The sequence below is a fragment of the Ovis aries genome, chromosome 2 (genome assembly GCF_016772045.2).
Source record: "Ovis aries strain OAR_USU_Benz2616 breed Rambouillet chromosome 2, ARS-UI_Ramb_v3.0, whole genome shotgun sequence".
Lineage (NCBI taxonomy): Eukaryota > Metazoa > Chordata > Mammalia > Artiodactyla > Bovidae > Ovis > Ovis aries.
The window spans coordinates 234,832,742-234,859,245 of NC_056055.1; the positions used below are offsets into that span (position 1 = coordinate 234,832,742).

At 42.8% G+C, this 26,504-nt stretch overlaps 2 protein-coding genes across 34 annotated transcripts in view; one reads left to right on the forward strand and one right to left on the reverse strand.

Moving 5' to 3' along the window:
* The window catches only part of S100PBP (S100P binding protein), a 33,200-nt gene extending 30,175 nt beyond the window's left edge, over positions 1-3,025 (reverse strand). For 9 of the 33 annotated variants that reach the window (XM_060410543.1, XM_012149302.5, XM_060410529.1 and 6 more), the window contains exon 1: positions 2,949-3,025. The gene's annotated coding sequence lies outside the window, so the exon portion shown is untranslated. The other 24 variants (XM_042244437.1, XM_027965339.2, XM_042244430.1 and 21 more) reach the window with 6 other exon arrangements.
* A 244-nt stretch (positions 3,026-3,269) lies between these two features.
* Positions 3,270-26,504, forward strand: part of YARS1 (tyrosyl-tRNA synthetase 1) — a 31,498-nt gene continuing 8,263 nt past the window's right edge. Inside the window, exons 1-7 of the mRNA XM_004005012.5 lie at positions 3,270-3,453; positions 7,866-8,012; positions 8,139-8,314; positions 15,926-16,055; positions 18,925-19,005; positions 23,943-24,035; positions 25,957-26,092. Coding sequence (XP_004005061.2) covers positions 3,397-3,453; positions 7,866-8,012; positions 8,139-8,314; positions 15,926-16,055; positions 18,925-19,005; positions 23,943-24,035; positions 25,957-26,092 — 820 coding nt within the window. The 5' untranslated portion in view covers positions 3,270-3,396. The remainder of the gene's footprint in view (positions 3,454-7,865; positions 8,013-8,138; positions 8,315-15,925; positions 16,056-18,924; positions 19,006-23,942; positions 24,036-25,956; positions 26,093-26,504) is intronic.

Genomic DNA, 26,504 nt, shown 5'->3' on the forward strand with positions numbered 1-26,504 from the left:
GCCTTTTCTACTATCCTTGTGATAGACTTGCCCAGAGCCAGTCAGCAAACAGCAATCTTCTACATTCGGTACACTCTCTAATGTACTATGAAGGATGCAGACATCAAAGAGGGCTTTTGGTCCCTTGGCAAAAATAATTTAAGCCACTGTATTATGCACAGGCTCCGCTTGATTTCCCAAGTGGAATAGAAGAATGTAGAAATGACCTGTGAATGTGGTCAAACCTCAATGGAAAAAAAAAAATCATTACTTGCTAACTTTACTATGCACACACAGGACCAACAGTCCCCATAGCCACTGAAAGCATCAATTCCTTTGCCACATGACATCCAGAGGCACAGAGCCAGCTCTTCTGAGCTTTCCTCACAGGATGCTCCAATTGGTCTAACTTTGCTCTAAATTTGCATGTTCTTAGCATGCAAAACAATACCATAAACATATATTTAACTTGCACAAATCATTCTCTTTACAATTTTATTACCTCATTAAATTTTTTTATAATAATTGAAAACATATGCAAAAACGTAATAATGAATACCCACATACCCATCGCCCAGCCCCAACGACTATTAACCCATTGCTAATCCTGAAAACAGTATCCAAGTAAGGTCCATACATTAAAGCTGGCTGATAAATCTTGTATTTTAATCTACAGATTCCCATCTTTTTTTTTCTTGCAGTTTGCTAAAGAAACAATAAACTGTGTATGGATACAAACATGGATATATTATAAAATCATAAAAGCATGCCATTTCAAGAGAGTGATTACCTCTGGTGGTAAGGAGGGAAGAGGAATGGTAAAGGGCCATGAATAGCTTCAATTCTTTTTGTAATGTTTTATTTCTTTAAAAATCACTAACAGGAAAAGACCTAAAACAATAAAGCTGAGTGGGGGTTTAATAGTATTCATTATTATGTCATATGGTGTAACTGTAACTTTTATATGCTTGAAATATTTAATAATAAAACCATTTCAAAATTAAGAAGCCAGTGGGGAAACAATGATTACATTTTCAAGTTTCAAATGTCCCCTCAAGTAAAATAGGGACCATCATAGTACCTATCTCATAAGGTCGTTGTAAGAATTATAAATGAGATTATGACTACAAAAGCACTTAGCATACTACAGGCACAATGTAAAAGATAATAAAGTGAAGTTCCACAAAGACAGCCTTAGTATTTGCCTGTCTGCCATTCTACCATCACCTGTCTTTCCTGGCACTTGCTTTGTCATAATCTTAAATATGAAGATCCTGGGACTTCCTCAGCAATCCAGTGGTTAAGTCTCCATGCTGCCAAAGCAGGGGGCTCGGGGTTCAAACCCAGGTTAGGAAACTTAAGATCCCACATGCTACCACCAAAAAAAAATGTTTTAATAAAATATGAAAATCGTATTTTTAAAAGAAAAATATATTTCCCATCTTCCATTTATCTCTTAATTCTCTGTGACCCTATTCTGTCCTTCCATGTCTCTCTCATCTGTCCACCCCCTTCTTCACACTTCAGCTTACCACCCCCTCGCTCTGTTCTTTAACCTGGTTGCAACCTCAGAAACCAGCTCCCTTTCTATTTTTATCGTACCTAAGAAAACCCATTGCCTTAAAACACAAAGCCTTATTCAGCCCACTAAAACTGCAACACCAAACACAACCTCATACCCCTCTTTCAAGGCTCTAAAACCAAGACCATTACCAAGCTGGATCTGACAGCTTGGCCAAGGGCAAGGATTATTTCCAAAAGACCCATTGATCTTTGAGCTTTGATTTCCAACCTTTCCTATGTGCAATACGTGTAAGACATACAGCATTAAAGACACTCGGTAGCCTTTATCACTCCATGAAACGGGCATAAAGTTTAAGCCAAATTAAACTGAACTGCAATTATCTGTAAGAATTCTTCAACTCCCTTTGAGGTAACTGTAGACACTGCAGGAAAGAAAAACAACTCGGGCTGCAAATCTCTGCTTTAGGTAACGGCTCACTTAGATAAGGGTGCCAGGACTTTCCTCCCACAGAAACCAAATACTACTCAGCCGAGGCAACAGGTTTCTTTTTAAAAAGAAAATGTTTTTTAAATGATTTAGACAGGATGCTAAAGCTTGAAGCCTCTAACAAACCCATCAAACTGGAAATCAGGTTGGGGCAGCAGATGGGCAATTCAATCACTTCCTCTCCCGGGCCCACCCGGCGGTGCCAAGTGCCCGCTCTCCTGCCCTGGAAGGAACTGGTGGCACCTCCGATCCTTGAGTGCTTGATCGCAGTTCGCCCAATGTAGGATAGGGCTTGGCCGCCCCCAGCTCTCCCTCAGAAGCTCTATAGCCGCCGTACTGCACTGCCCTGCGGGCAGGGCCTTCGCACTTCCCTCCTCCCGAAAGACCAAGAGTTCCCGCCTCTCCGCGGAAGGCGGGAGCAGCTCCGGGCTTGCTCCCCATTCTTCCCCCAGCAGAGCGGCGCGGTACGCCCTCACCCTGCGGAAGGCTGCCCGTCCCACACCTCCGCTCTCCCCTGGGGCGAGCCAGCCTCTCACCGCTGCCTACCAGCCTGCAAGGCGCGGCCGGAAAGACAGCGATTTTTTGCCTAGCAACACCCTCCCCGCCTTCGGGCAGGGGGCAGAGGCAACCCCCACCGCCACCTCCAGTCCCCACCCCCACCGGGAACAGAAAACGGACGTCGTTCGCCCCTCTCGGGTAACCAGACGGCACCCTATGCCTGGGCAGGGTGAGGGGCATCTATCGCCCGCCGACGTGAATGGGGGGAGGGGGCACAGACACTCCCCCCTCCCGCCGCCATCACCTCAGAAACGAAAACGAGCCCTTCTCCCAGCAGGGTGAGGGCCTCAACCCCTCAACGGGGCGGACGGCGTGCGCGGCCCTCTTGAGAAGCAACAGGCGCCCCCCTCCCCGTCCCAGCCGAGGCTCGCCGACCTCCGCTCCTCCCTCAGCTGTTCACCTCCGGAAGCCGGGCCAAAGCCTAGGCGAACGACTGCGCCTCACTCCGCCCCCTGCGCCATCTTATCGCCCCCTCCCCGACCTCCCCCACCCCGAGGCTGCCGGACCAGCGCCAGGGGGAGGGCAAACAGGCAATGATTGGCAGGAAACCGCCCCGCCTCTCAGAGGGTTGCGCCCGGCGCAGGCGCCGAAACCCCGCCCCCACACCGCCTACCCCCACCTACGGGCTCCACCCCTTTTCGTCTCATCGACCCGCTCGACACTTGGCTGTTCCTGGCTGCTGGTAGGAGGAGAAGGGTGCAGGCGGATCAAGCCGAGCGACGAGTTCAGCTGATGCAACCTAACCTGGACCCGCGTGACAGTTTCCGGCACGCGGCGGCGGCGGCGGCAGCGACCGAGAAAGGGGCCCGGGTGCCGGGCTAACCGCTGGAGACAGCAGCGACAGAACCATGGGGGATTCTCTGAGCCCTGAAGAGAAGCTAAACCTTATCACCCGGAACCTGCAGGTCGGGCCTCGGGGTTGAAAGTGCGCGGTTGGGAACTGGGGGCTGGAGGTCCAAGTGATCCTTAGCACCTCTTACGGGGTCATAAGTGTATGGGACCCGGGATTCCGCGCCGAGGCAGCTCTGAGAGAGATTGCAGTCCTTGCTGCCGGTCGGTCAGTCAATCCATTACTACAGAAATCACAGTAATCTCACCTCCTGTGTGCCATTACTTGTGTTGAGCCAGGCTTTGAATCCACCCCACCCATCCTATTATGTGCCGGTCGCGGTGCTAAGGTGCTGTGGGGTACGTCAGGATCCTACCCTTCCAGAGCATGTCTGGAGGAAATCAGACGTTTGCAAGGACCCAGGATCCTGACATTTAATTAAGTCGAAACTAGTACTGAAAGGTGCTTTACGCGGAGATCTTTATTGAAAGGAAGTTAGGAGGAAGGCTGCGGAGAGTGTTCAGGGAAGGCTGAGAAATAACCTCTAAACTGCCCTTAGGGATACGGATCACCTCTTCACTTCAGCTATGTTTTGCTGGTTCCAGAAACTGCAGTAGTAAAAGTTAACCAGGATAATGGGAGTTAAAAATGCATCAGGTAGAGGGAACCCAGGTCAAGAGCCAGAGGGGAGAAAGAACTCTGTGGTTCTGAGAGAAGGCTAAATTGGCTGGAGTAGAGGAAGCAAACTGCAGATCAAGCACTTAGAAAATATTTACATTGCTCATTCTCTCAACTCTCTCAGGCCTCTGTTGTCACATCATCTGTGGCCTTTATTTAAATAACAAACCCCTGCCACCAAAACTGCCTCATCCCTTACTCAGCCTCTTATTTTTTCTCCATAGACCTGATCATGATCTGACATATGGTACATCTTACTAGTTTATTTAGGAGGAGCAGGCAAGGACCAGGTCATGAGGGTGTTGTTGGCAATGTTTGACAGTGAGGTTTATTCTGAAGGAAGTAGCTTGCCTTTCTCTTTTTATAAGATACAATTCATGTACCATAAAATCCACCCTTTTAAAGTGTGTGGGTCAGTGGGTTTTGATGTAGTCACATGGTGTTCAGTTACCATCATTATTTAATTCCAGAGCATTTTCTTCATCAAAAATAGCCTGTTCTCATTACTAATCACTGTTCATTCTTCACTTCTCCCCAGACCTAGGGAACCACTAATCTCCTTTCTGTCTTTAATTTGCCTATTCTAGGCATTTCATATAAATGGAATCACAATGTGTGGACTTTTATGTCTAACTTCTTTCACTAAGCTTAATGTTTTCATGTTTCATCCATGTTGTTACACTTACCGGAACTCTGTTCCTTATTACAGCTGAATAATATCCCATTATATGTTGGATTCTTGGATTGGAAAGATCCCCTGGAGAAAGGAATGGCAACCTACTCCAGTATTCTTGCCTGAAGAATTCCATGGACAGAGGTGCCTGGCAAGCTACAGTCCATGGGGTCACAAAGAGTTGGACACAATTGAGCGACTAATACTACTTTTATATGAATATACTACATTTTATTTCTCTGTTTGTCAGCTAATGGACCTTTGAATTATTTTCACTCATAACTTGATCTTTTCTTTTGTCCACACCACACAGCATATGGGATTTTTTCCAACCAGATATTTGAACCCACGTCCCTTGCAGTGGAAGCACGGAGTCTTAACCACTGAACCAGAGAAGTCCCATTCTCATAACTTCATCTTAACCAGAGATTCTTGCATGCTTCGCCTTAGCCAGATTCTTTGTTTCCCAGCCTCTCTCCATAAGGAGAAGTTAGGGAGAAATAACACACAAAGCTAGTAGCATTGATTTACTCAGGTTTTAAAGATTAAGTGATATGACCTTTCCTTGAGTAGTAAAAACTCCAAGTGTCCACATAGTCAGGGGCTTGAAGGATGCAGGATCAGCCTCCAGCTATCTTGGAACATACGATTTTAACAAGTCCTGCTAATAGAAATTCAAACCAGCAAAACAATTTTTGTCTTTCATGGCTTCCAATAGTTTTCCCAAACCATCACCTGAAGAAACACTAAAATCTCTTGTCACAGTATACTAGCCTATTGGGCTTCCCTTGTGGCTCAGCAGGTGAAGAATCTGCCTGCAGTGTGGGAGACCTGGGTTCAATCCCTGGGTTGGGAATATCCCCTGGAGAAGGGAAAGGCTAACCACTCCAGTATTCTGGCCTGGAGAATACAGTCCATGGAGTCGCAAAGAGTCGGACACGACTGAGCAACTTTCACTAGCCTATTAGGATTTTTCTAATATTGTCTTAGGGCAAAGGAAATTATTAAATAAACTATTTAAATGGCTAATGAGTTCATCGAATTTTGTTCTGAAGACCTCTCTGGCTTCCTTTTGCAGTGTGGATTAAAGAAAATGGGTAGATTTGGGAGACCTGTTAAGCTATTACAGTTATCTTGGTGTGATCTAATGATGGCCAAGACTTTGTTGGTTGTGTAAAGGTGGAAAGAAGTAGGAGGACTTAAGAGCTGTTTCAGAGTAACTTTTGCAACTCAGTACCGTTTACTGCACCAGGGGTGAAACTGTAAATGAAAAAGATGCCTGGGAAGTGAAGGAGAAAGGTGAAAGCATGAGTTTAATTTTGAACACGTGATTGAATTAACTGGGTTGATAACAAGTACATGTTCTATATAGGTGTGAGCAGGAGATTTGGTAGTTACTAGGGAGACCTGGGAGGAGGCAATGGCAACCCACTCCAGTACTCTTGCCTGGAGAATCCCAGGAACGGGGGAGCCTGGTGGGCTGCCGTCTGTGGGGTCGCACAGAGTCGGACATGACTGAAGTGACTTAGCAGCAGCAGGGAGACCTGAGTTGGGACGATTCCCCTGGAGGAGGGCATGGCAATCCACTCCAGTATTCTTGCCTGGAGAATCCCCATGAACAGAGGAGCTTGGTGGGCTACAGTCCATGGGGTCACAAAGAGTCGGACACTGAGCGACTAAGCACAGCACACAGCACAGCTCATAGGTAGTAATTGAAGCAGCTGAAGAGGATCAGTTACGGAGAATGTGAAGTAGAAAGAGATAGGCCCCGAGGATTGCTAATATTTAAATAATTAGGAAGACAAATAGCTGCAAAGAAATCTGAAGGACAGAAGCCAGAGAAGTAGGAGGAAAACTAAGAGTGAAATAGAGGAAACCCAAAGAGATTTCCATGAAGTGAGGACTAAAAAGTATTCATTCAATTCAGCAACTTGGAGGCCATCTATGATCTTAGCAAGAGCATTTTCAGTTGTGTGATGCTGTGTGGAATTCAGACTGGAATGGGAGGTAAGGAATGGAAAGCAGAAGAGACACCTTTCAAGAAACTGGCTGTGAAAGGAAGGAGCATGAGCTGAAGGTAATTGGAGGGAAGATAGGGTTAGGGACAGTCTCCGTTTCCCTAAAGTCACTGTCATTACACCAGAGTGGTACTAGCAAGAGCACCAGCTTCCTTTGGTTCTCACTCAACACTGAGAGCCTGGCTAGACCTCCCTGCTGGCTCTGAGTCTGGACTCTCAGTGAAATATACCTTTGTTTTCCTTGTCACAGGATAAAGGATGAGCAGGTGGTGGTGGTCAGTTACTCAGTTGTGTCTGACTCTTTGGGACCCCATAGACTGCAGCATGCCAGGCTTCCCTGTCTTCACTATCTCCCAGAGTTTGCTCAAAGTTGTGTCCTTTGAGTCAGTGATGCCATCCAGCTATCTCCTCTTCTGTCGCCCTCTTCTCCTCCTGCCCTCAGTCTTTCCCAGCATCAGGGTCTTTTCCAGGAATTGGCTCTTCGAATCAGGTGGCAAAGGATTGGAGTTTCAGTATCAGTCCTTCCAATGAATACTCAGGATTGATTTCCTTTAGGATTGACTGGATCTCATTGCTGTATAAGGGACTCTGAAGAGTCTTTAGCACCACAGTTTGAAAGCCTCAATTCTTCGGTACTCAGCCTTCCTTACGGTCTGACTCTCATGTTTGTATATGACTGCTGGAAAAGCCATAGCTTTGACTATGTCAGCGAAGTGATGTCTCTGCTTTTTAATACGCAGTCTAGGTTTGTCATAGCTTTTCTTCCAAGGAACATCTTTTAATTTCATGGCTGCAGTCACTGCAGTGATTTTGGAGCCCAAGGAAACAAAGTCTGTCACTGTTTCCATTTTTTCCCCATCTATTCGCCATGAAGTAGTGGGACCAGACGACTGAAGCGACTTAGCCCCAGCAGCAGCGGTGGGCCTGGATGCCATGATCTTCGTTTTTTGAATGTTGAGTTTTAAGCCAGCGTTTTCGCTCTTCTTTCACCTTCATCAAGAGGTTCTTTAGTTCCTCTTTGCCTTCTGCTGTTAGGGGGGTATAATCTGCAAACCTGAGGTTATTGGTTGAGTGAGGTGGGACACTGCCATTAAAGCAGCCCTTCTGCTTCCACTACAGGAGGTTCTCGGGGAAGAGAAGCTGAAGGAGATACTGAAGGAACGGGAACTTAAAGTTTACTGGGGGACAGCAACTACAGGCAAGCCACATGTGGCTTACTTTGTGCCCATGTCTAAGATCGCAGACTTCCTGAAAGCAGGATGTGAGGTAAGAACTAATATTATAAACCGAGCAGTTGCCCTTGAGCAATGGCCAAAAGAAAGACTTACTTGCTTGTTTGGAGGTACTTGAACAAATTCACATTTTGGTGACCCCTTTATCTTTTCTGTCCAGGTAACAATTCTGTTTGCGGACCTGCACGCATACCTGGATAACATGAAGGCTCCGTGGGAACTTCTAGAACTTCGAACCAGCTATTATGAGAATGTGATCAAGGCAATGCTGGAGAGCATTGGGGTGCCCTTGGAGAAGCTCAAGTTCATCAAAGGCACTGATTACCAGCTCAGCAAGTAAGTGCTCCACCCTCCTCATGGGTCTGGTGCTTCTAGCTAGTTACAGGCCTGGGGAGTCAGGGCACTCTAAATTTGGATTCGAAGATATTGGGCTCTCCTTGTTAAGAACTATTAAAAATTGTATATACTTTGTCCTTTTAATTCATCTATCAAAAATCTACTGGCTAGTAAATGCCTAGGTACCATACTATTTGCTGGGAATATAAAAGTCACCACAACAAAGTCCTTGGCCTAGGAGACCTCACAGCATATGGAAAAGTGGCAGCCTCCCTTTCTCCTTCCAGATTCAGCAAATAGTAATAAAAGAAATGTGAAGAAAATATCATATTTGTAACATCAGCATTCATATAATTTTTTGCTCTAATTTTTAAAAAATTGTTTATTAGGCTTTGCCAGGTCTTAGTTGCAGCATGCAGGATCTTTAGTTGTGGCATGCTGGATTCAGTTCCCCGATCAGGAATTGAACCCAGGTCCCTCTATTGGGATTACGGAGTCTCAGCCACTGAACCACCAGGAAACTCCCTGTGCCCTAATTTTTTAGCTTCCAGTTTCCTAAGTAATCCTCCCTGCCCACTGCCTCTTTCAAATAAGCCATGTATCTCTATAAAGGTCACTTTTACATTTAAACCCTTAGACCAACTTTTTAAAAGGTAAACATTGTTCTATCCTATTTCATAGATAAGGAAATGGATTCAGATTTGACTTTACCAAGTTCATGCAAGCTAGTAAGTGTAAGGGCCATGATGTGAACTCAGATCTATTGCTTAAGAGTTTTAAATAAAGCGTATACCTCAGAGATATTGCAGGTTTGGTTCTAGACCACCTCAATAAAGGGAATGTCACAGTAAAGTGAGTCGCATGAATATTTTGATTTCCTAGTGCATATAAAAATAAGTGAAAATATGTGTTGGACTTCCCTGGTGGTCCAGCGGTTAATACTCCCTGCTTCCACTACAGGGGGCTTGGGTTTGATCCCTGGTCAGGGAAGTTCTGAATGCTGCAGCTAAGTGTGGACAAAAATAATAAGTAAGTAAAAGTTGTGTTAAGTGTGCAATAGCATTATGTCTAAAAAAGCAGTGTGTGTGCCTTAATTTAAAAATACTGTGTTGTTAAAAAATGCTAACCATCATCTGAGCCCTTGGTGAGTCATAATCTTTTTGCTGGTGGAGGGTCTCTCCTCAGTGTTGATGACTGGCAACCGATCAGGGTGGTGGTTGCCAAAGGTTGGGATGACTGCGGCAGTTTCTTAAGACAGCAGTGGAGTTTGTCACATCAATTAACTCTTTCACAAACAATTTCTCTGTGATTTGTGATGCCTTGTGATAGCATTTTACCCACAGTAGAACTTCTTTCAAAGTCGGAATTAGTCCTCTCGAACCCTGCCACTGCTTTATCAACTAAGTTGATATAATATTCTAAATCTTTGGTTGTCTTTTCAACAGTCTCCATTGCATCTCCACCAGGAATAGTTTCTATCTCAAGAATCCACTTTCTCTGCTCATCCATAAAAAGCAACTCCTCGTCCATTTAAGTTTTATCATGAGATTGCAGCAGTTTGGGCACTTCTAATTCTAGTTCTCTTGCTCTTTCCATTATATCTACAGTTACTTCCTTTACTAAAGTTTTGAACCCTTCACTTCCACCTGTGAAAATTGGAAGCAATTTCTTCCAAATCCTTGTAATGTTGATATTTTGCCCACTTCCCATGAATGACAAATTTTGTTGCATTTCTAAAATTATGAGACTTTAATGTTGAAATTACTGTTTGAGCCACAGACTGCAGAATGGATATTGTGTTAGCAGGCATGAAAATAACGTCAATCTCATGGTACACCTCAGTCAGAGCTCTTGGATGACCAGATGTATTGTCAATAAGCAGTAATGTTTTGAAAAGAATCTTTTTCTGAGTTGTTGTTGTTCATTTGTGTCCCACTCTTTGTGACCCCACGGAGCATGTGACCCCATGCAGCATGCCAGGCTTCCCTCTCCTTCACCATCTCCCAGAGCTTGCTCAAACTCATGTCCATTGAATCGGTGATACCATCCTACCATCCAACTATCTCGTCTTCTGTCGTCCCCTGCTCCTCCTGCATCAGTCTGTCCTAGTTCTTCACATCAGGTGGCCAAAGAATGGAGCTTCAGCTTCAGCATCAGTCCTTCCAGTGAGTATTCAGGACTGATTTCCTTTAGGCTTGACTGGTTTGTTCTCCTTGCAGTCCAAGGGACTCTCAAGAGTCTTCTCCAACACCACAGTTCAAAAGCCTCAATTCTTCAGAGCCCAGCCTTCTTTATGGTCCAGCTCTCACATCCATACATGACTATTGGAAAAACCATGGCTTTGACCATACAGACCTTTGTCTACAAAATAACGTCCATGCTTTTTAATATGCTGCCTAGGTTCGCCATAGCTTTTCTTCCAAGGAGCAAGCGTCTTTTAATTTCATGGCTGCAGTCACCATCTGCAGTGATTTTGGAGCCCAAGAAAATAAAGTCCGTCATTATCTCCCCATTTGCCATGAAATGGTGGGACCGGATGCCATGACCTTGGTTTTTTGAATGTTGAGTTTTAAGCCAGCTTTTTTACTCTCCTCTTTCACCTTCATCAAGAAACTCTTCAGTTCGTCTTCACTTTCTGCCATAAGGATGGTGTGGGCTTAAAATATTCAGTAAACCATGTTGTAAACAGATGTGCTTTCATCCAGGTTTTGTTGTTCCATTTATAGAGCACAGACAAATAGATTTAACATAATTCTTAAGGGCCTTGGATTTTTGAAATGATGAATGAGCACTAGCTTCAACGTAAAGTTGCTAGCTGTATCCCCCCTGACAAGACAGTCAGCTTGTCCTTGAAGCTTTGCAGTCTGGCACTGACTTTTCTCTAGCTATAAAAGTCCTAGATGGCATGTTCTTCCAATATCAGGTGTTTTGTCTACGCTGAAAACCTGTTGTTTGATGGAGGCACCTTCATTAATTTTCTTATCTAGGTCTTCTAGGTGACTTGCTGCAGCTTCTGTATCAGCACCTGCTTCTTCACCTTGCACTTTAATGTTATGGCTTCTTTTCTCTTAAACCTCATGAAGTTTGAAGTTAGCAAAACCCCTATTGCTGTTACTATCGCAAAAATATTATAGTTTGATGAAGGCTCAGATGATGGTTAGCATTTTTTAGCAGGTATTTACTAAGGCATGTACATTTTATTTTTCAGGTATGTAGAGTTTTTAGGCATAATGCTATTGCACACTTAATAGAATGCTGCTGCTGCTAAGTCGCTTCCGTCGTGTCCGACTCTGTGCGACCCCATAGACGGCAGCCCACCAGGCTCCCCCGTCTCTGGGATTCTCCAGGCAAGAACACTGGAGTGGGTTGCCACTGTCTTCTCCAGTGCGTGAAGATGAAAAGTGAAAGTGAAGTCGCTTAGTCGTGTCCGACTCTTAGTGACCCCATGGACTGCAGCCTACTAGGCTCCTCCGTCAGCATAGTATAAATATAACTTGAATATGCACTCAGTTCAGTTCAGTTCAGTTGCTCAGTCGTGTCCGACTCTTTGTGACCCCAGGAATCACAGCACGCCAGGCCTCCCTGTCCATCACCAACTCCCAGAGTTCACTCAAATTCAGTCCATCGGGTTGGTGATGCCATCCAGCCATCTCTTCCTCTGTCGTCCCCTTTACCTCCTGCCCCCAATCCCTCCCAGCATCAGAGTCTTTTCCAATGAGTCAACTCTTCGCATGAGGTGGCCAAAGCATTGGAGTTTCAGCTTTAGCATCATTCCTTCCAAAGAACACCCAGGGCTGATCTCCTTTAGAATGGACTGGTTGGATCTCCTTGCAGTCCAAGGGACTCTCAAGAGTCTTCTCCAACACCACAGTTCAAAAGCATCAATTCTTCAATGCTCAGCTTTCTTCACAGTCCAACTCTCGCATCCATACATGACCACTGTAAAAACCATAGCCTTGACTAGACGGACCTTTGTTGGCAAAGTAATGTCTCTGCTTTTCAATATGCACTAGGGAACCAAAACTTTATATAACTGACTTGTGGTCATCTGGAACTGAACCCACAGTATCCCCAAGATATGCCTATAACATGAAAGATCACGTATGACAATAATGAAGAAGTTTGAAATATAGCAAGAGTTAACCAAAATGCGACACAGACATGAAAGGAACAAACACTGTTGGAAAAATGGCACCAATAGACTTGCTTCATGCACAGAACGGTTGCCACAGAGGAAACCCTTCAATTTTTAACAAATACCGTATCTGAGGCACGATAAAGTGAAGTACAGTAAAATGAGGTCTGCCTGTACTAGAAAATTCACCTAGAATGCAGCTCAGAGATAAACAAAAAAGCTTTAAGCATGCTTAAGTTATAGATAAGAATTTTTGTTTCCAGCAATCTGACAGACTAGGTACTCTGATCAACCTTCCTGCTGAAAAGTGTTTTTTTTAATGCTAGATAAGATATTTCTTAAGGCTTCTAATTGCTCAAATATGGGCTTCCCTCGTGGCTCAGACAATTAAAAAATCTGCCTGCAAGGCAGGAGACCCGGATTCAATCCCTGGGTTGGGAAGATTCCCCTGGAAAAGGGAATGGCTACCCAGGATTCTTTTTTTTAATCACAGTTTAATCTGGTAACAAGAGACGTGCATGCGTGTGTGTGTGCAAAGTCACTTCAGTCGTGTTCGACTGTTTTCAACCCCATGGACTGTAGCCAGGCTCCTACCTCCGTGGGATTCTCCAGGCAAGAATATTGCAGCAGGTTGCCATTTCCTTCTCCAGGGGATCTTCCCGACCCAGGGATCGAACCTGGGTCTCCTGCTTTAGCAGGCAGGTTCTTTACCACTAGCGCCACCTGGGAAGCCCCAACTCTGGTATTCAGTCAGTCCATGGTGTCTCAGAGAGACACAGCTGAGCAACAAACACACGTGTTCAACTCAGTCGAGAATACTCAGTGGTCAGGAGTACTCAGTGGCCGGGAACCAAGTGAAAGTAGGAGTACAAAGAGGTTTATATCCAGTTAATCTAAGATGTATTTTAAATGCTGCTGATTAATCTAATGTACCTTAATTTTTAATAGTCATCTAGGTTTCAGAGGTGCTAAATGTTTAAATAAATGTCTTAAAATCTATAAAAGATGATAAGAGGAACACTGAAGACTACACGTACCTTGAGGAAACTCCTTGAATTGTATGTACTTGAATTGTAGTTTTCGTGGCCTCACAGACCACAGTGGGAAAAAAGGGAAAGGTAAAACTAGAGCCAAGAGGCACAATATTTAAACGAAAAACCAAGTCAGAGGGAAGGAAGTCGTTGATGAAACCATGTAAGGACAATTAAAAGACATGAATTTCCAGACTGAAAGGGCTCATTGAGTGCCTGATACAATGAATAAAAATAAACCTACACTGAAGGGCCGTATTTTGAAATTTTAAAGCACTGGGAACAAAAAAGTATATGCAGATTTCCAAAGAGACAAAAGTCACATACAAAATAACAGCAATCATAATGGTTCTGCACTTCTCCAAAGGAACACTGAAAACTAAAAGGGGATGAAACAGAGCCATTAAAATTCTGAAGGAAAGGAATTTCCATCCTAAAAATCTGTACCTACACAAACCATCATTCAAGTGTAAGGGCAAAATATCTGAAAATATTTATTGAAAAAAATTATTTTCAAGTTTTTGTTTGCCATTTGTATTTCCTTTTCTGTCCGTCAAGTGTCTATGCAAGTGTCCTGGCCCATTTTTTTTTCTCTTTTTTTTATAAAGTTCCTTGTGTTTTCTAGATGCCAAGTCCTTTGTCATTTATATAGCATGGAGATAGGATAAACAACTGGAACAGAATAAACATAAACAACTGAAAGAGTGTTCAGAAATAGATCCTCACAAATATGGAAACTTGATATGTGACAGAGCTGGAAGTACAGGTCAGCAGAGCAAGAATAAACTTTTTAAGAAAAAAATGATGCAGAGATTTTTAGCTATCCATATTGGGGGAGAAAATGATCCCTTCATTCCAAGTGGATTAAAGATTTAGCTGTTAAGGCCAAATTATAAAACATTTAAAAGACTACATAGAGTAAGACTGTCCTCTGATTGTGGGTTAGGGAGAATTAAACAAGACATACCAAAAACACAAATCACAGGAAAAGATTGATGGATTCACCTTTCCTACAATCAAAACCTCCACTACATCAAAAGTAAGATAAAAAGACAAGCCACCTACTAGGAGAAGATATTTATAACATATATAAGTGGCAAAGGAGTATTATATGTCAAAAACTGCAAAACCAGTTGTCAAAAATTGGGCTTCGCTTGTACTCCAGTGGTTAAGTGTCTAGCTGCCAGTGCAGAGGACATGAGCTTGATCCCTGGTCCAGGAAGATTCCACATGCCTCGGGGCGTCTAAGCCTATGCACCATGACTACTGAGCCTGCACACTCTAGGGCCCTTGAGCCACGAGTACTGAAACCCAAGCACCCTAGAACCCGCAGGTTGCAACAAGAAAAACCACTGCAGTGAGCAGCCTGCGCTCCACTAGGGAAAGCCCACAAGCGGCAACAAAGACCCAGTGCAACCAGAAATAAGTAATTTTTTAATATAAATAAATAATATTTTAATGGCAAAATTTATTAAGTAATAAAATGGATTAAAAGCCACTTTGGAAAATAGTTTGACATTATCTTGAACTGAAGTTCAAGATGCAAATCCCTTGTCACACGGAAATTCTACTCCTAAGCATATATAAAGGAACTTGCACATACGTACCAGGATACATATGTAAGAATATTTATAGCACATTGTTTAGAGATACAAACATACTATAAAACAGGACAGAAATACAAAAGTTCAGGCTAATGGTTACTCTGGAGAAGGAAGAAGAAGGATTGTGGAGGAGTGCACAGGAGCCTGAGAAGTAATTAAGTCTTTTTTTTTTTTTTTCGGCTATACATGTGGGATCTAAGTTCCTCAACCAGGGATAGAACCTGGTTGTGGAGTCTTAACCTGGAAGTGTGGAGTCTTAACCACTGGACCACCAAGGAATTCCCTAGGTCCCTTTTCTTAAACTGAGTGATGGGCAGTCTAGTCATAATATTGTTCATTATTCCTTACATGTATTTAAGTTTAAAGGAAAAAAAAAAGACATGACGATAGACTGAGAAATTCTGGCGTTTATTTAGTAGGCATCCAGAAGAAGAAAGTAGAGGGGTATGGCGGAGAAGCCCTGTTTTAGGACTTAAGCAAAGAGAAAGATTAAAGATTAATTTAAATCCATTTTTAAAAAGGAAAAATATAAAAATTAAGTCGTATTTTCAGGAGAGGATGGACTGCTTACATTTAGAAACTAGCAGGCAGAGATGGTCGGATGGCATCACCGACGCGATGGACTTGAGTTTGAGCAAGCTCCGGGAGTTGTTGAAGGACAGGGAAGCCTGGCGTGCTGCAGTCCACGGGGTCGCAGAGAGTCAGACACGACTGAGCGACTGAACTGAACTGATTCTTTCTGAATGTCTTAAGATCAGGAGAGTGAATTAGCAACACACTTTTAGGGTTGCATTGAGACCTGGGCCCCATCTTCGAGCTGTCTCCTCTTGTCTCCTCTCAGAGAGTACACGCTGGATGTCTACCGCCTCTCTTCCGTGGTCACACAGCACGATGCCAAGAAAGCTGGAGCCGAGGTGGTGAAGCAAGTGGAGCACCCTCTGCTGAGTGGCCTGCTGTACCCGGGGCTGCAGGTATGGGAGGGATGGAGTCACCTATGACTTTTCTGCTCTGATCCCAACTACTAGTCATAAACCTCTCTCTCAGCCCCAGTTAGACCAGTGTCCTGGCTGTTCCTTCACCTTGCCGGAGGCCTTCCTTCCCCCCACAGCCCCTCCCCCAGACTTCTGGACCACTCTTTTTCCCCTACCTCTCTGTCCTTTAAAACGCTTGTCATCTCACATAGCTTCTTTACAGTAATCACGATCCCTTAATTGAAGAACATTAATTTCAGAGTGATGAGTGAAAAGAAATTTTAGGCATGATCTTGTTTCCCATTAAGCAAAACAAACACATCATATTTCATGTGTGTGCATTTTTGTATGAGCATGGAGAAAACATGGAAAAATTCAAACCAAGCTATTGATACTGGTTATTAGCTCAGGAAGGTAGGATGAAAATGTCGATAGACTTTTCTTTTCCCTTATATATTTCTCTAACGTTTGATATAAGAAAATCAAGTCATACAAACTACTGTATATAAAATAAACGAGGTCCTACTCTAGCCCAGGGAACTATATTCAATATCTAGTAATAAACTATAATGGAAAAGAATCTGAGAAAGAATATATGTATATATACGTAAAACAGAATCACTTTGCTATATGTCAGAAACTAATATACATTGTAAACCAACTAAACTTTAATGAAATACATTAAAATTTTAAAAATAAATAATTTTTTTTTAGACTTGAAAGAAAATCAAGTCTTCTCTTGTTCAGGAACTCTTTGATCTGTACTGTCCGTTACGGTGGCCTCTTGTCATAGTCATATGTGGCTACTGAAGTAATTAAAATTCTAGTTTTCCAGCTCTACTGGCTATATTTTAGGTTGCTCACAAGCCACATGTGGCTAGAGGCTAACCTGTTGGACAGCACAGGTGTGGAACATATTCACCCTCACCAAAAGTTCTGTTAGACAGTGCTGTTTTGCGTCCTGTTTGCTTACCTTTCTCTTCCTCTCCTTCCTCTTCCCCCCACATCCAATCGGACACTAAATTTTATTAATCCTACTTCTTAAAAATCTCCTGAATTCATTCTTGCTCTACATCCCCACCAACTTGAAAGTGAAAGTCAGTCCGTCGTGTCTGACTCTTTGCGACTCTGTGGACTATACAGCCCATGGAATTCTCCAGGGCAGAATACTGAAGTAGATAGCCTTTCCCTTCTCCAGGGGATCTTCCCAACCCAGGGATCAAACCCAGGTCTCCTGTGTTGCAGGCGGATTCTTTATCAGCTGAGCCACAAGGGAAGCCCCCTCGCCAACTTCGTTCATTGTTATTTCTTACCTGGACTCTCACGGCAGCTTTCTAGCTGTTCTTTGTCTCAGCCCTCAGGCCACAGCTCTGCAGTCTGCCGTCTCACTGGTGTGATTTTCTGTAGTACATGAATTGTGCTTCTTCTCTCCTTAAAATCATTCAGTGGCCAGGATGATGCTAGATAGCCTCACATGACATTCAGTGTCCTGACCAACTTCTCTAACCTCATCACTCACCACTTCCCACATGCCTTGGAGTTTATGCTTTTTCAGACTGACTTAGTCATAGTTTCCCTAAATATTTCACACCCCTGTGCCTTTCACATTCTGTTTCCTCTCCTTGGTGAAAAACATCTATATGTTCTTCAGAAACAATCTCAGCCCACAGTCTGATTCTAGGAAGCCTTCACCACCACTAGGCTGAACAGATAGAGATAAACATTTCTTAGTGTTAACATGTTCCTTAAATGAACATGTAAGTTAGCCCTTGGCATGCTGTATTGAAATGACCTGTTTATGTGTCTTTCCCCCCAGCTAGTTAATTGATTTCATGAAGGCAGAATATGGGTCTCGTTCTGACTCACATCCACAGGGTTGGCACTAGGCCTGGCATGTAATAAATGATAGTAACTGTTTATTTACTAATTCAGTCTTAGCCCTTTTTTCTGCGTTCTCACAGCACTTGCTTCTTAATGCCAGTTATTTGACACTTGTTGCAGGCTGCCTCATTAATTGGGTACCTTTGATGTGAGTATCAGTTCAGTTCAGTTGCTCAGTCGTGTCCGACTCTTTGCGACCCCATGAATCACAGCACTCCAGGCCTCCCTGTCCATCACCAACTCCCAGAGTACACTCAAACTCAGGTCCATCGAGTCGGTGATGCCATCCAGCCATCTCATCCTCTGTTGTCCCTTTTCCTCCTGCCCCCAATCCCTCCCAGCATCAGAGTCTTTTCCAGTGAGTCAGTTCTTCACATGAGGTGGCCAAAGTACTGGAGTTTCAGCTTTAGCATCATTCCTTCCAAAGAACACCCACGGCTGATCTCCTTTAGAATGGACTGGTTGGCTCTCCTTGCAGTCCGAGGGACTCTCAAGAGTCTTCTCCAACACCACAGTTCAAAAGCATCAATTCTTCGGCGCTCAGCTTTCTTCACATTCCAGCTCTCACATCCATACGTGACCACTGTAAAAACCATAGCCTTGACTAGACGGACCTTTGTTGGCAAAGTAATGTCTCTGATTTTCAATATGCTGTCTAGGTTGGCCATAACTTTCCTTCCAAAGAGTAAGCGTCTTTTATATAGTTTTGTCTTTTTCCTTTCCTTCCCTTCCCTATAGGATCGTGAGCTTCCTGAGAGCAGAGACTCTTATTTTTTTACCCTATAGTATCCACATGGAGTCGGAGTTCACAGCAGGCACTCAGCAAATGTGTGTCCAGCTCTTGAAGCCAGCAGGAAGACTGAGGGCTGTTTATTTGCTTCCTGGTTTACTTTCTGAAAATTCTAATGGTTTTCAAAAGTTTCTGATTTCTTAGACCCATGTAGAAGAAATACAGTAGGAGTTCATGCTCGTGTGTTTCTTCCCACAGGCCTTGGATGAAGAATATTTGAAAGTGGATGCCCAGTTTGGAGGCGTTGATCAGAGAAAGATTTTCACCTTTGCGGAGAAGGTTAGCGTCCTCTTTCTTGTCTTTTTTCTTTTGAGTCGCAGAGGTATACATTAGAGTTTCTTTCTGTGTTTCTCTTTATTTTGTTTTATGTTTTTATCTGGGTCGGGTCTCAGCTGTAGCTTGTGGGATCTTCGTTGCAGTGTGCAGGCTCCAGAGCACGTGGGCTCTCTGGTTGTGGCATGTGGGCTCAGTGGTTGCATCTCACAGGCTTATTTGCCCTGCAGCATGTGGGATCTTGGTTTCCCAATTAGGGATCAAACCCACCTGCCGCATTGGAAGGCAAATTCTTAACCTCTGGAACACCAGAGAAGTGCACATTAGAGTTTCTTGGATGTGCCAGTCCCCACAATCATATGGTATGGTAGGTATTATTCTCCTTATTTTGCAGATAAGAAAACTGAGCACAGAGAATAAAAAAGCTGTCCAGTATCACACAGTTAGTGACTGAGCAGGAACTAGCATTCAGGTCTGTCTGACTAAAAAGCCTATACTCTTGCTGCCGCCAAGAAGCTGCCCTCAGGCCTGTTGGATTTTCTTCTTCTTTTATTCACCACACACACCCCCCCCTTTTTTTTTTTTTTTTTTGCTTCTTGCCTAATAGCTCGTTTCCAGGGAAAGGCACCACCAGATAGAACTATTGTTCTTTCCCAGAGCATTTGGTCCATATTTCGCTGAATCTTACATAAACCACTCCTCTCTGCAATGAGGTTTAACAGGGTTTAGAAGAGGAAATCAGCACAAACCCCTAATAGTTCTTTTCTGGGAAATAACTTGAATAAGTTGAAAAGGGCTTTTGAGAAGTGGTTGGTATTTTTGAAAGCTTCTCAAAACCTCATGTTGGCAAGGGAGTACAGAAAATACTGCCAGTGAAAATGTAAATTCCTGATGGGTGATTTGATGCCTCTGAAATGTTTCTACACTTTGTCCTAATAATAATTACACAAATGGGTCCTCAGGAAATAATTTTTAAAGTGCAACTTGGTTGGAGTAGGGAGAGGGGGGCAATGTATAGCTTGGGAGTTCCCTGGTGATTAGGATTTGGCACTTCCACTGCTGGGGCCCAGGTTTAATCCCTGGTTGGGGAACTGAGATCGTGCAAGCCACGCCGAATGGCCAGAATTCTAAAATTTTTTAATTAAAAAGATAAAAGTGCAACTTGAGTTCTGTATGGAAGTATTTATCATGTTATCAATTTAAAGCCCACTCCAGTATTCTTGCCTGGACAATTCCATGTACAGAGGAGCTTGGTGGGCTATAGTCCATGAGGTTGGAAAGAGTCGGACACTACTGAGCGCTCTCACCACAATTTAGAGCACAACTTAGAAATAAATTAGTATTCAGTGGCAAGGGATTAGTTAAATACATTAAGATAAATCCTCCAGTGGGATATAACGTAACATTTTTTAAAATAATTTATTTATTTGACTGCACTGGGTCTTAGCTACAGCACGTGGGGTCTAGTTCCCTGACTAGGGATTGAACCTGATCCTGAATTGGGAGTGTACTGTCTCAGCCGCTGGACCACCAAGGAAGTCCCTATATAACATTTTTTAATGGTTTTTAGATATATTTAATAAATGGGGAAATGTTTACAATGTAAGGTTTTGACTATTATTGAGGTATTTTCTATTCCATTTTATCTCTTAAATTTTTTTTAAGAAGAAAAAGGGGTTTTAATTGTAGCAAAATACAAAACAAAGCAGTGTTATAGTAACTAGTACATGTAAGTATGCAAGGCACTTAGCATAGAAACAACAAGAAGTCTTATCCTTGTAAAGAAATTATATATATGTATATATATATAGAGAGAGAGAGAGAGAGACAGAGACAGAGACAGAGAGAGTCCCCTGGAGGAGGGCATGGAAGCCCACTCCAGTCTTCTTGCCTGGAGAATCCCATAGACAGATGAGCCTGGCGGGCTACAGGCCATGGAGTCACAAAGAGTTGGAAACAACTGAAGCAACTTAGCAGCAGCAGCAGCAGCAGCATGCATATATACACACACACACACAAAATAAATTAGCATATTGTTAGAAGTCAGCCATGTAAAAAATAGATGTGTGTGTGTGTGTATACAAATATATATTTTCTCTAAGAATATTTTTTTTTCTCCTTGACTTTATTTTTTCTTAATATATATGTATTTTTAATATATATTTTATGAAGTATAGTTGGCTTACTTTTTAATTGAACCTTTTATTATTCTAATAGAGATACAGCTGATGGCCTGTTTTTGTATGACTTAGAAGCTTTAAGAATGGTTTTTGTATTTTTCCTTAGGGTTGTAAAAAAAAATGAGAAAAGATATGCAATAGAGACTATATATCACCCAGCAAGCCTAAAATATTTACTATCTGACCTTTTACAGAAAAGTTTTGCCCAGCCCTGTCCTAGAGATTGCATGTCTTTGTAATTCATAATAGTTAGATGTTTTTACCACTTCCCAACAATGCAAGAACCTACAACAGTTTTACTTTATTTAATGCCCTCCTGCCCTTTGTGCTGTTGTCATATATTTTAGTTTTACGTATATTTTAAATCCCAAAGACCTGTTTATAATGGTTTTCTAAGCAGTCAATTTTCATGTATATTTACCACCGCTTACCCTTCCTGATGGGCTTCCCTGGTGGCTTAGCCAGGTAAAGAACCCACCTGCCAATGCAGGAGACGCTGGCTTGATCCCTGGGTCAGGAAGATCCCCTGGAGAAGGAAATGCCAACCCTCTTCAGTATTCTTGCCTGGGAAGTCCCATGAACAGAGGCGCGTGATGGGCTACAGTCCTTGGGGTCTTGAAAGTCAGACATGACTTAGCGACTAAACAACCACCACCACCCTTTCTGATACTGTTGATTCCTTCTTTCAGTTTTGTGCTTCCATCCAAGATCAGTTTCCTTCAGCCTGAAGCTTCCTTTGTGTTTTGTGTCTGCAATGCAGGTGTCAGTAAGGAGTTCTTACAGCTTTCTTTTTATCTGAGAACATCTTTTTTTTTTTTTTTTTTTTAATGTCTTTTTTTGTTGTTTGGTAGGTTTTTAAAGAATATTTATTTATTTGGCTATATTGGGTCTTGTGGGCTTCCCTGGTGGCTCAGCAGTAAAGAATCTGCCTGTAATACAGAAGATGCAGGTTCAGTCCCGGGGTCAGGAAGTTTCCCTGGAGGAGGGCATGGCAGCCCACTTCAGTACTCTTGCCTGGAGAATCCCATGGACTGAGGGCGGAGCCTGGCAAGCTACAGTCCATAGGGTTGGAAAGAGTTGAACATGACTGCAGTGACTAAGCATGCACACACGCACACTGGGTCTCAGTTTAAACATGTGGATCTTTGCTGTGGTAGGTGGGCTCAGTAGTTATGCCCCGGGGCATGCGGGACATTGGTTTTCCATCCAGAGATCTAACTCTGAACTTGTATCCCCTTTTTTGTTCCTCTGTGTTTTAGTTGAATATTACCTGTTGACTTTTCTTCATGTTCATTAATCCCGTCTTTTGTTGAATCCATCCACTATTGTACTGTGCCATTTTAGAACTTCCATTTGTTTGTGTTTTTTTTTTAATAGATGCCAGTTCTTTTTTATATTTCTCCATCGTTTATCCATTTCATTCATCTTTTCCTTTATTTCTTTTAATACACCAATTACAGTTATTCTGACATCCTGATCTGCTTGTTCTAGTATCTGCATTGTTTCTGTGTCTGGTTTTATTGCCTGTTTCCTCTTGTCTGTCAGTCACTTTTTTTCTGCTTCCCGTTTCTTGTACTTTTTTATTGTATCAGGGACACCGTAAATATGCTGTGGCTGCTCTCAGTGCTGTGTTTTCTGTAGGCTATTAAATTACTGACTCATCACTTTGATCCTGTCAAGGGTGGATTTTAGGCTTTGTAGAATAGGTCTACCTTACTCCTGTGAGGTAAACCTTATCTTAGGATGTGGCCTTTCTGGGGTCTCAAACTGAAATGAAACCTCAGGGTTTTCACAAAGCCCTCTGTGCTTTGATTGAACCTAAACTTCAACTTCTGTCTCCCCAGCACTGTGCAGCCCCTAAAATTTGCTCAAGTCTCCAACCTCCCAGAGCCTGTTCTCTGCTGGGCTTCCCTATGTCTCTCTGAATTCTGGCACAGTTGTGATTCAGTTAAGGAAGCAATGGAGGGGCTTCCCTGGTGGTGCAGTGGTTAAGAATCTGTCTTGTAACACAAGGGACACTGGTTTGATCCCTGGTCTGGGAAGGTCCCATATGCCGTGGAGCAACTAAGTCTGTGAGCCACAACCCCTGAGCCCATGCACTGCAACTGCTGAAGCCCGTGAACCCGGAGCTTGTGCTCCACAGCAAGAGAAGCCACCGCAGTGAGAACCCCTTGCATCGCAACAAAAAGGAGCCCCCACTTGTTGCAACTAGAGAAGGCCTGCCTGCAGCAACAAAGACCCACTACAGTCAAAAATAAATAAATTTTTTTAAAAGAAAGCATTGGAGCACTTTGGGATTTTTGGAGGGCCTCTTCACTCTGGAACCCTTTCCAAATCCTTAGCCTCCTTACATCCTCTGTCTCCTCTGCTTAGTCAAGACTGCTTCTCTCTGCTTGGTCTCTTTTTCTCAGCACTCAGTTTGAAAACAAAAATGCCCTCAAAGAGAAAGCCAGGGTGGGTATGGGGTCACCTTGCTTCCCTACTCGCCCGATTTGTAACCCTACACTGGTTGCTATCTAATAGAGTTGTCTATGGTGGGTAGAGTAAGTCCAATAGGTTCATGATGTAATACTAATAGACATTAGGGGAAAAAAGCTTTGTTCATATTATGATAACCATTCAAAAGTTATATATTCAGTAGAAAAAAAGATTGGAAAGCATATATCAAACTGTTAAGTGACAGGCCAGGTTAGATGAGATTGGAGCACTGGGGAGGAATTTATACTAACATCTGCTTTTGTGTGTTTCTCTCTAACTCCTTAGTACCTCCCTGCACTTGGTTACTCAAAACGAATCCATCTGATGAATCCTATGGTTCCAGGATTAACTGGCAGCAAAATGAGCTCTTCAGAAGAGGTAGGTTACGAGCTCTGACTTGAGTTGAGAAATCTTTAGCAAAAGATGAAGAAATTGAGGACTAGAAGGAAAAGTAACATGGCTAACTAAAATGCACAAATATTTAAACTATAAGAAATCTTAAGTTATCCAGTTAATTCCAGTGGTTCTTGAGTATTGAAGCAGTCCTGATGGGATCCAATTATAATTTTAAGTTTTACTGCTACTAATAAGAAGTACAAGCAAAAGTAGTTTCTTCAGCCATGCAATTATGACAAAGTTCAGCCTTACTAATGAGAAGGCTACAGTTGCATTTCACCAAGTAACATATTTTTTATTTATTTAGTTTTTAACTTATTTTAGAGTATAATTGATTCACAGTGTTGTGTTTCAGGTGTATAGCAAAGTGATTTAGTTATATATATATATCCATTCTTTTTCAGATTTTTTTTCCCACGTAACCTATTACAGAATATTGGGAAGAGTTGCCTGTGCTATGCAGTAGGTCCTTGTTGACACCAGTTAGCACTTTGATTCTTACGGTGGTATTTAATATGATGATTTTGATACATATGGTGTCTTAACATTTAAAAGTCCTGCTTGGGGAAGGTACACTTTTGTTCTGATCACTAAGGGCACAGAGTAGAAGAATTGGTAGAAGCCAAAGATGTGGAAGTTTGGCTTCTGGGTTCACAAACATGGCTGATCTTTAGAATCACCTAGGGAACTTTTATAAAAGAGAGAGAGTATGTGTAGAGTAAGGCCCTGTCCTTAGAGATTCTTTTTTTTTTTTTAATATTTATTTATTTGGCAGTGCCAGGTCTTAGTTTCAGCACACGGGATCTTTGATCTTTGTTACAGCTTGCGAACTCTCAGTTGCAGCATGCGGGATCTAGTTCCCTGACCAGGGATTGAATCCAGCACCCTCTGTGTTGGGCGCACTGATAAAGTGGTTCTGGGGAACAACTCAGGAATCTTATTTTCTTTGACAGCCTCCTAGTTGATTCAAATTGAAGTCATTTTTGGACATTCATCTAGTTCTTTAAGTCTGATTTCTAGATTATCCTATTTGGTCACATTTACCATGTCTTCATCCTAGAAATAGCACCAGCATCAGTTCTAAAACGTGACTGCATCAAAACCACATGGAGAGCTTTTAAAAATGCAAATGCCTGGGTGGACCCCAAGAAATTTTGATTTATTAGCTTTGGGTGGGGCCCAGTAGTTTATGTTATTTTAAGCACCCCAGGTGATTCACATCCAGTCCTGTGTTGACTGAGCTTGGTAACCACTGGACACAAATGAGCATGAGCTCACTCACTCCGAAATAAGAAACAAAGCCTGTTGCCCTATAAAAGACAAAGGCTCTAAATAATACCTGGTGTTGGTGATTGCTGGGAAACGTCTCCTCACACGTGGAGGATGGCAGTGTCACTTCGTGTATGCCTGTCGGAAAACAGTTTGGGGCCCAGCAGTGTTTGGTAGCTTAAGGAAGTAATCCTAGAGAAGGCAAGAGGACCTCTGCAAAGAGGTTCGTTGTAGCATTGTATATAATTTGTAAAGATGAGAACAAATCTGACAGTTTAGAAACTGCTAAATAAATTATATTATCACTAAAAATTAGAAATATAATACAACATAAAATCTACAAGTGAAGACTAGGTAGCCAATCAGAAGTACTTGTGATATAGTCCCAAGTACATTTATTCTCTAGATATAAATTTGCAACGATTCCGTATGCTACAAACAAGGCCTGGGAAGAACAGAGAAAAATTAAAATGTTTTTATGTAGTATAGTGAGTGGTCCTTGACTCCAATTAATTCTGCTATTATTAAAGTCATTTAATGTTTACATCTTTGTCCAAAAAATTAAAATACAGATGAGTTGAGCATATTCTCATTTTCAACCACAAGAGGTCCTCCTCTCCTCCCTGGCTTCTAGGAGTCCAAGATTGATCTGCTTGATCGGAAAGAGGATGTAAAGAAAAAACTGAAGAAGGCCTTCTGTGAGCCAGGGAATGTGGAGAACAACGGCGTTCTGGCCTTCATCAGACATGTCCTCTTTCCCCTCAAGTCTGGTAAGATACTCCCTGTTTTCTTCTCAGAGTTTAGGCTGGGTCATCCCTGTGGCTTCTCACAGTCTTCCTCCAGAGATTGGCTTCTCTGATTCTCTGCTCTGATTTCTCATACGTTAATGTGTGATTGAAGTGGGGATATCATTGAGATGTCTGGGTGTTTGTGACCAGAGTACCTTCTAAGTGGGGTGTCAGGGTGGGCATGAGTGGTAGAAATGAAGGTGGCAGGCATGGGGAGTAGAGAAATACAAAAGATATGTAAGACACAGTTGTTTCCCCTGAGCTTGGATGCTAGCTGGGTGTACAACACTGCCACTGATCCAATTTAAAAAACAATAAAATACTGTACGATTAAGTTTAAAATACATTGCAGAAACTACAAATACACGTTTGGGCCAGGGATGCTGACTCGCCA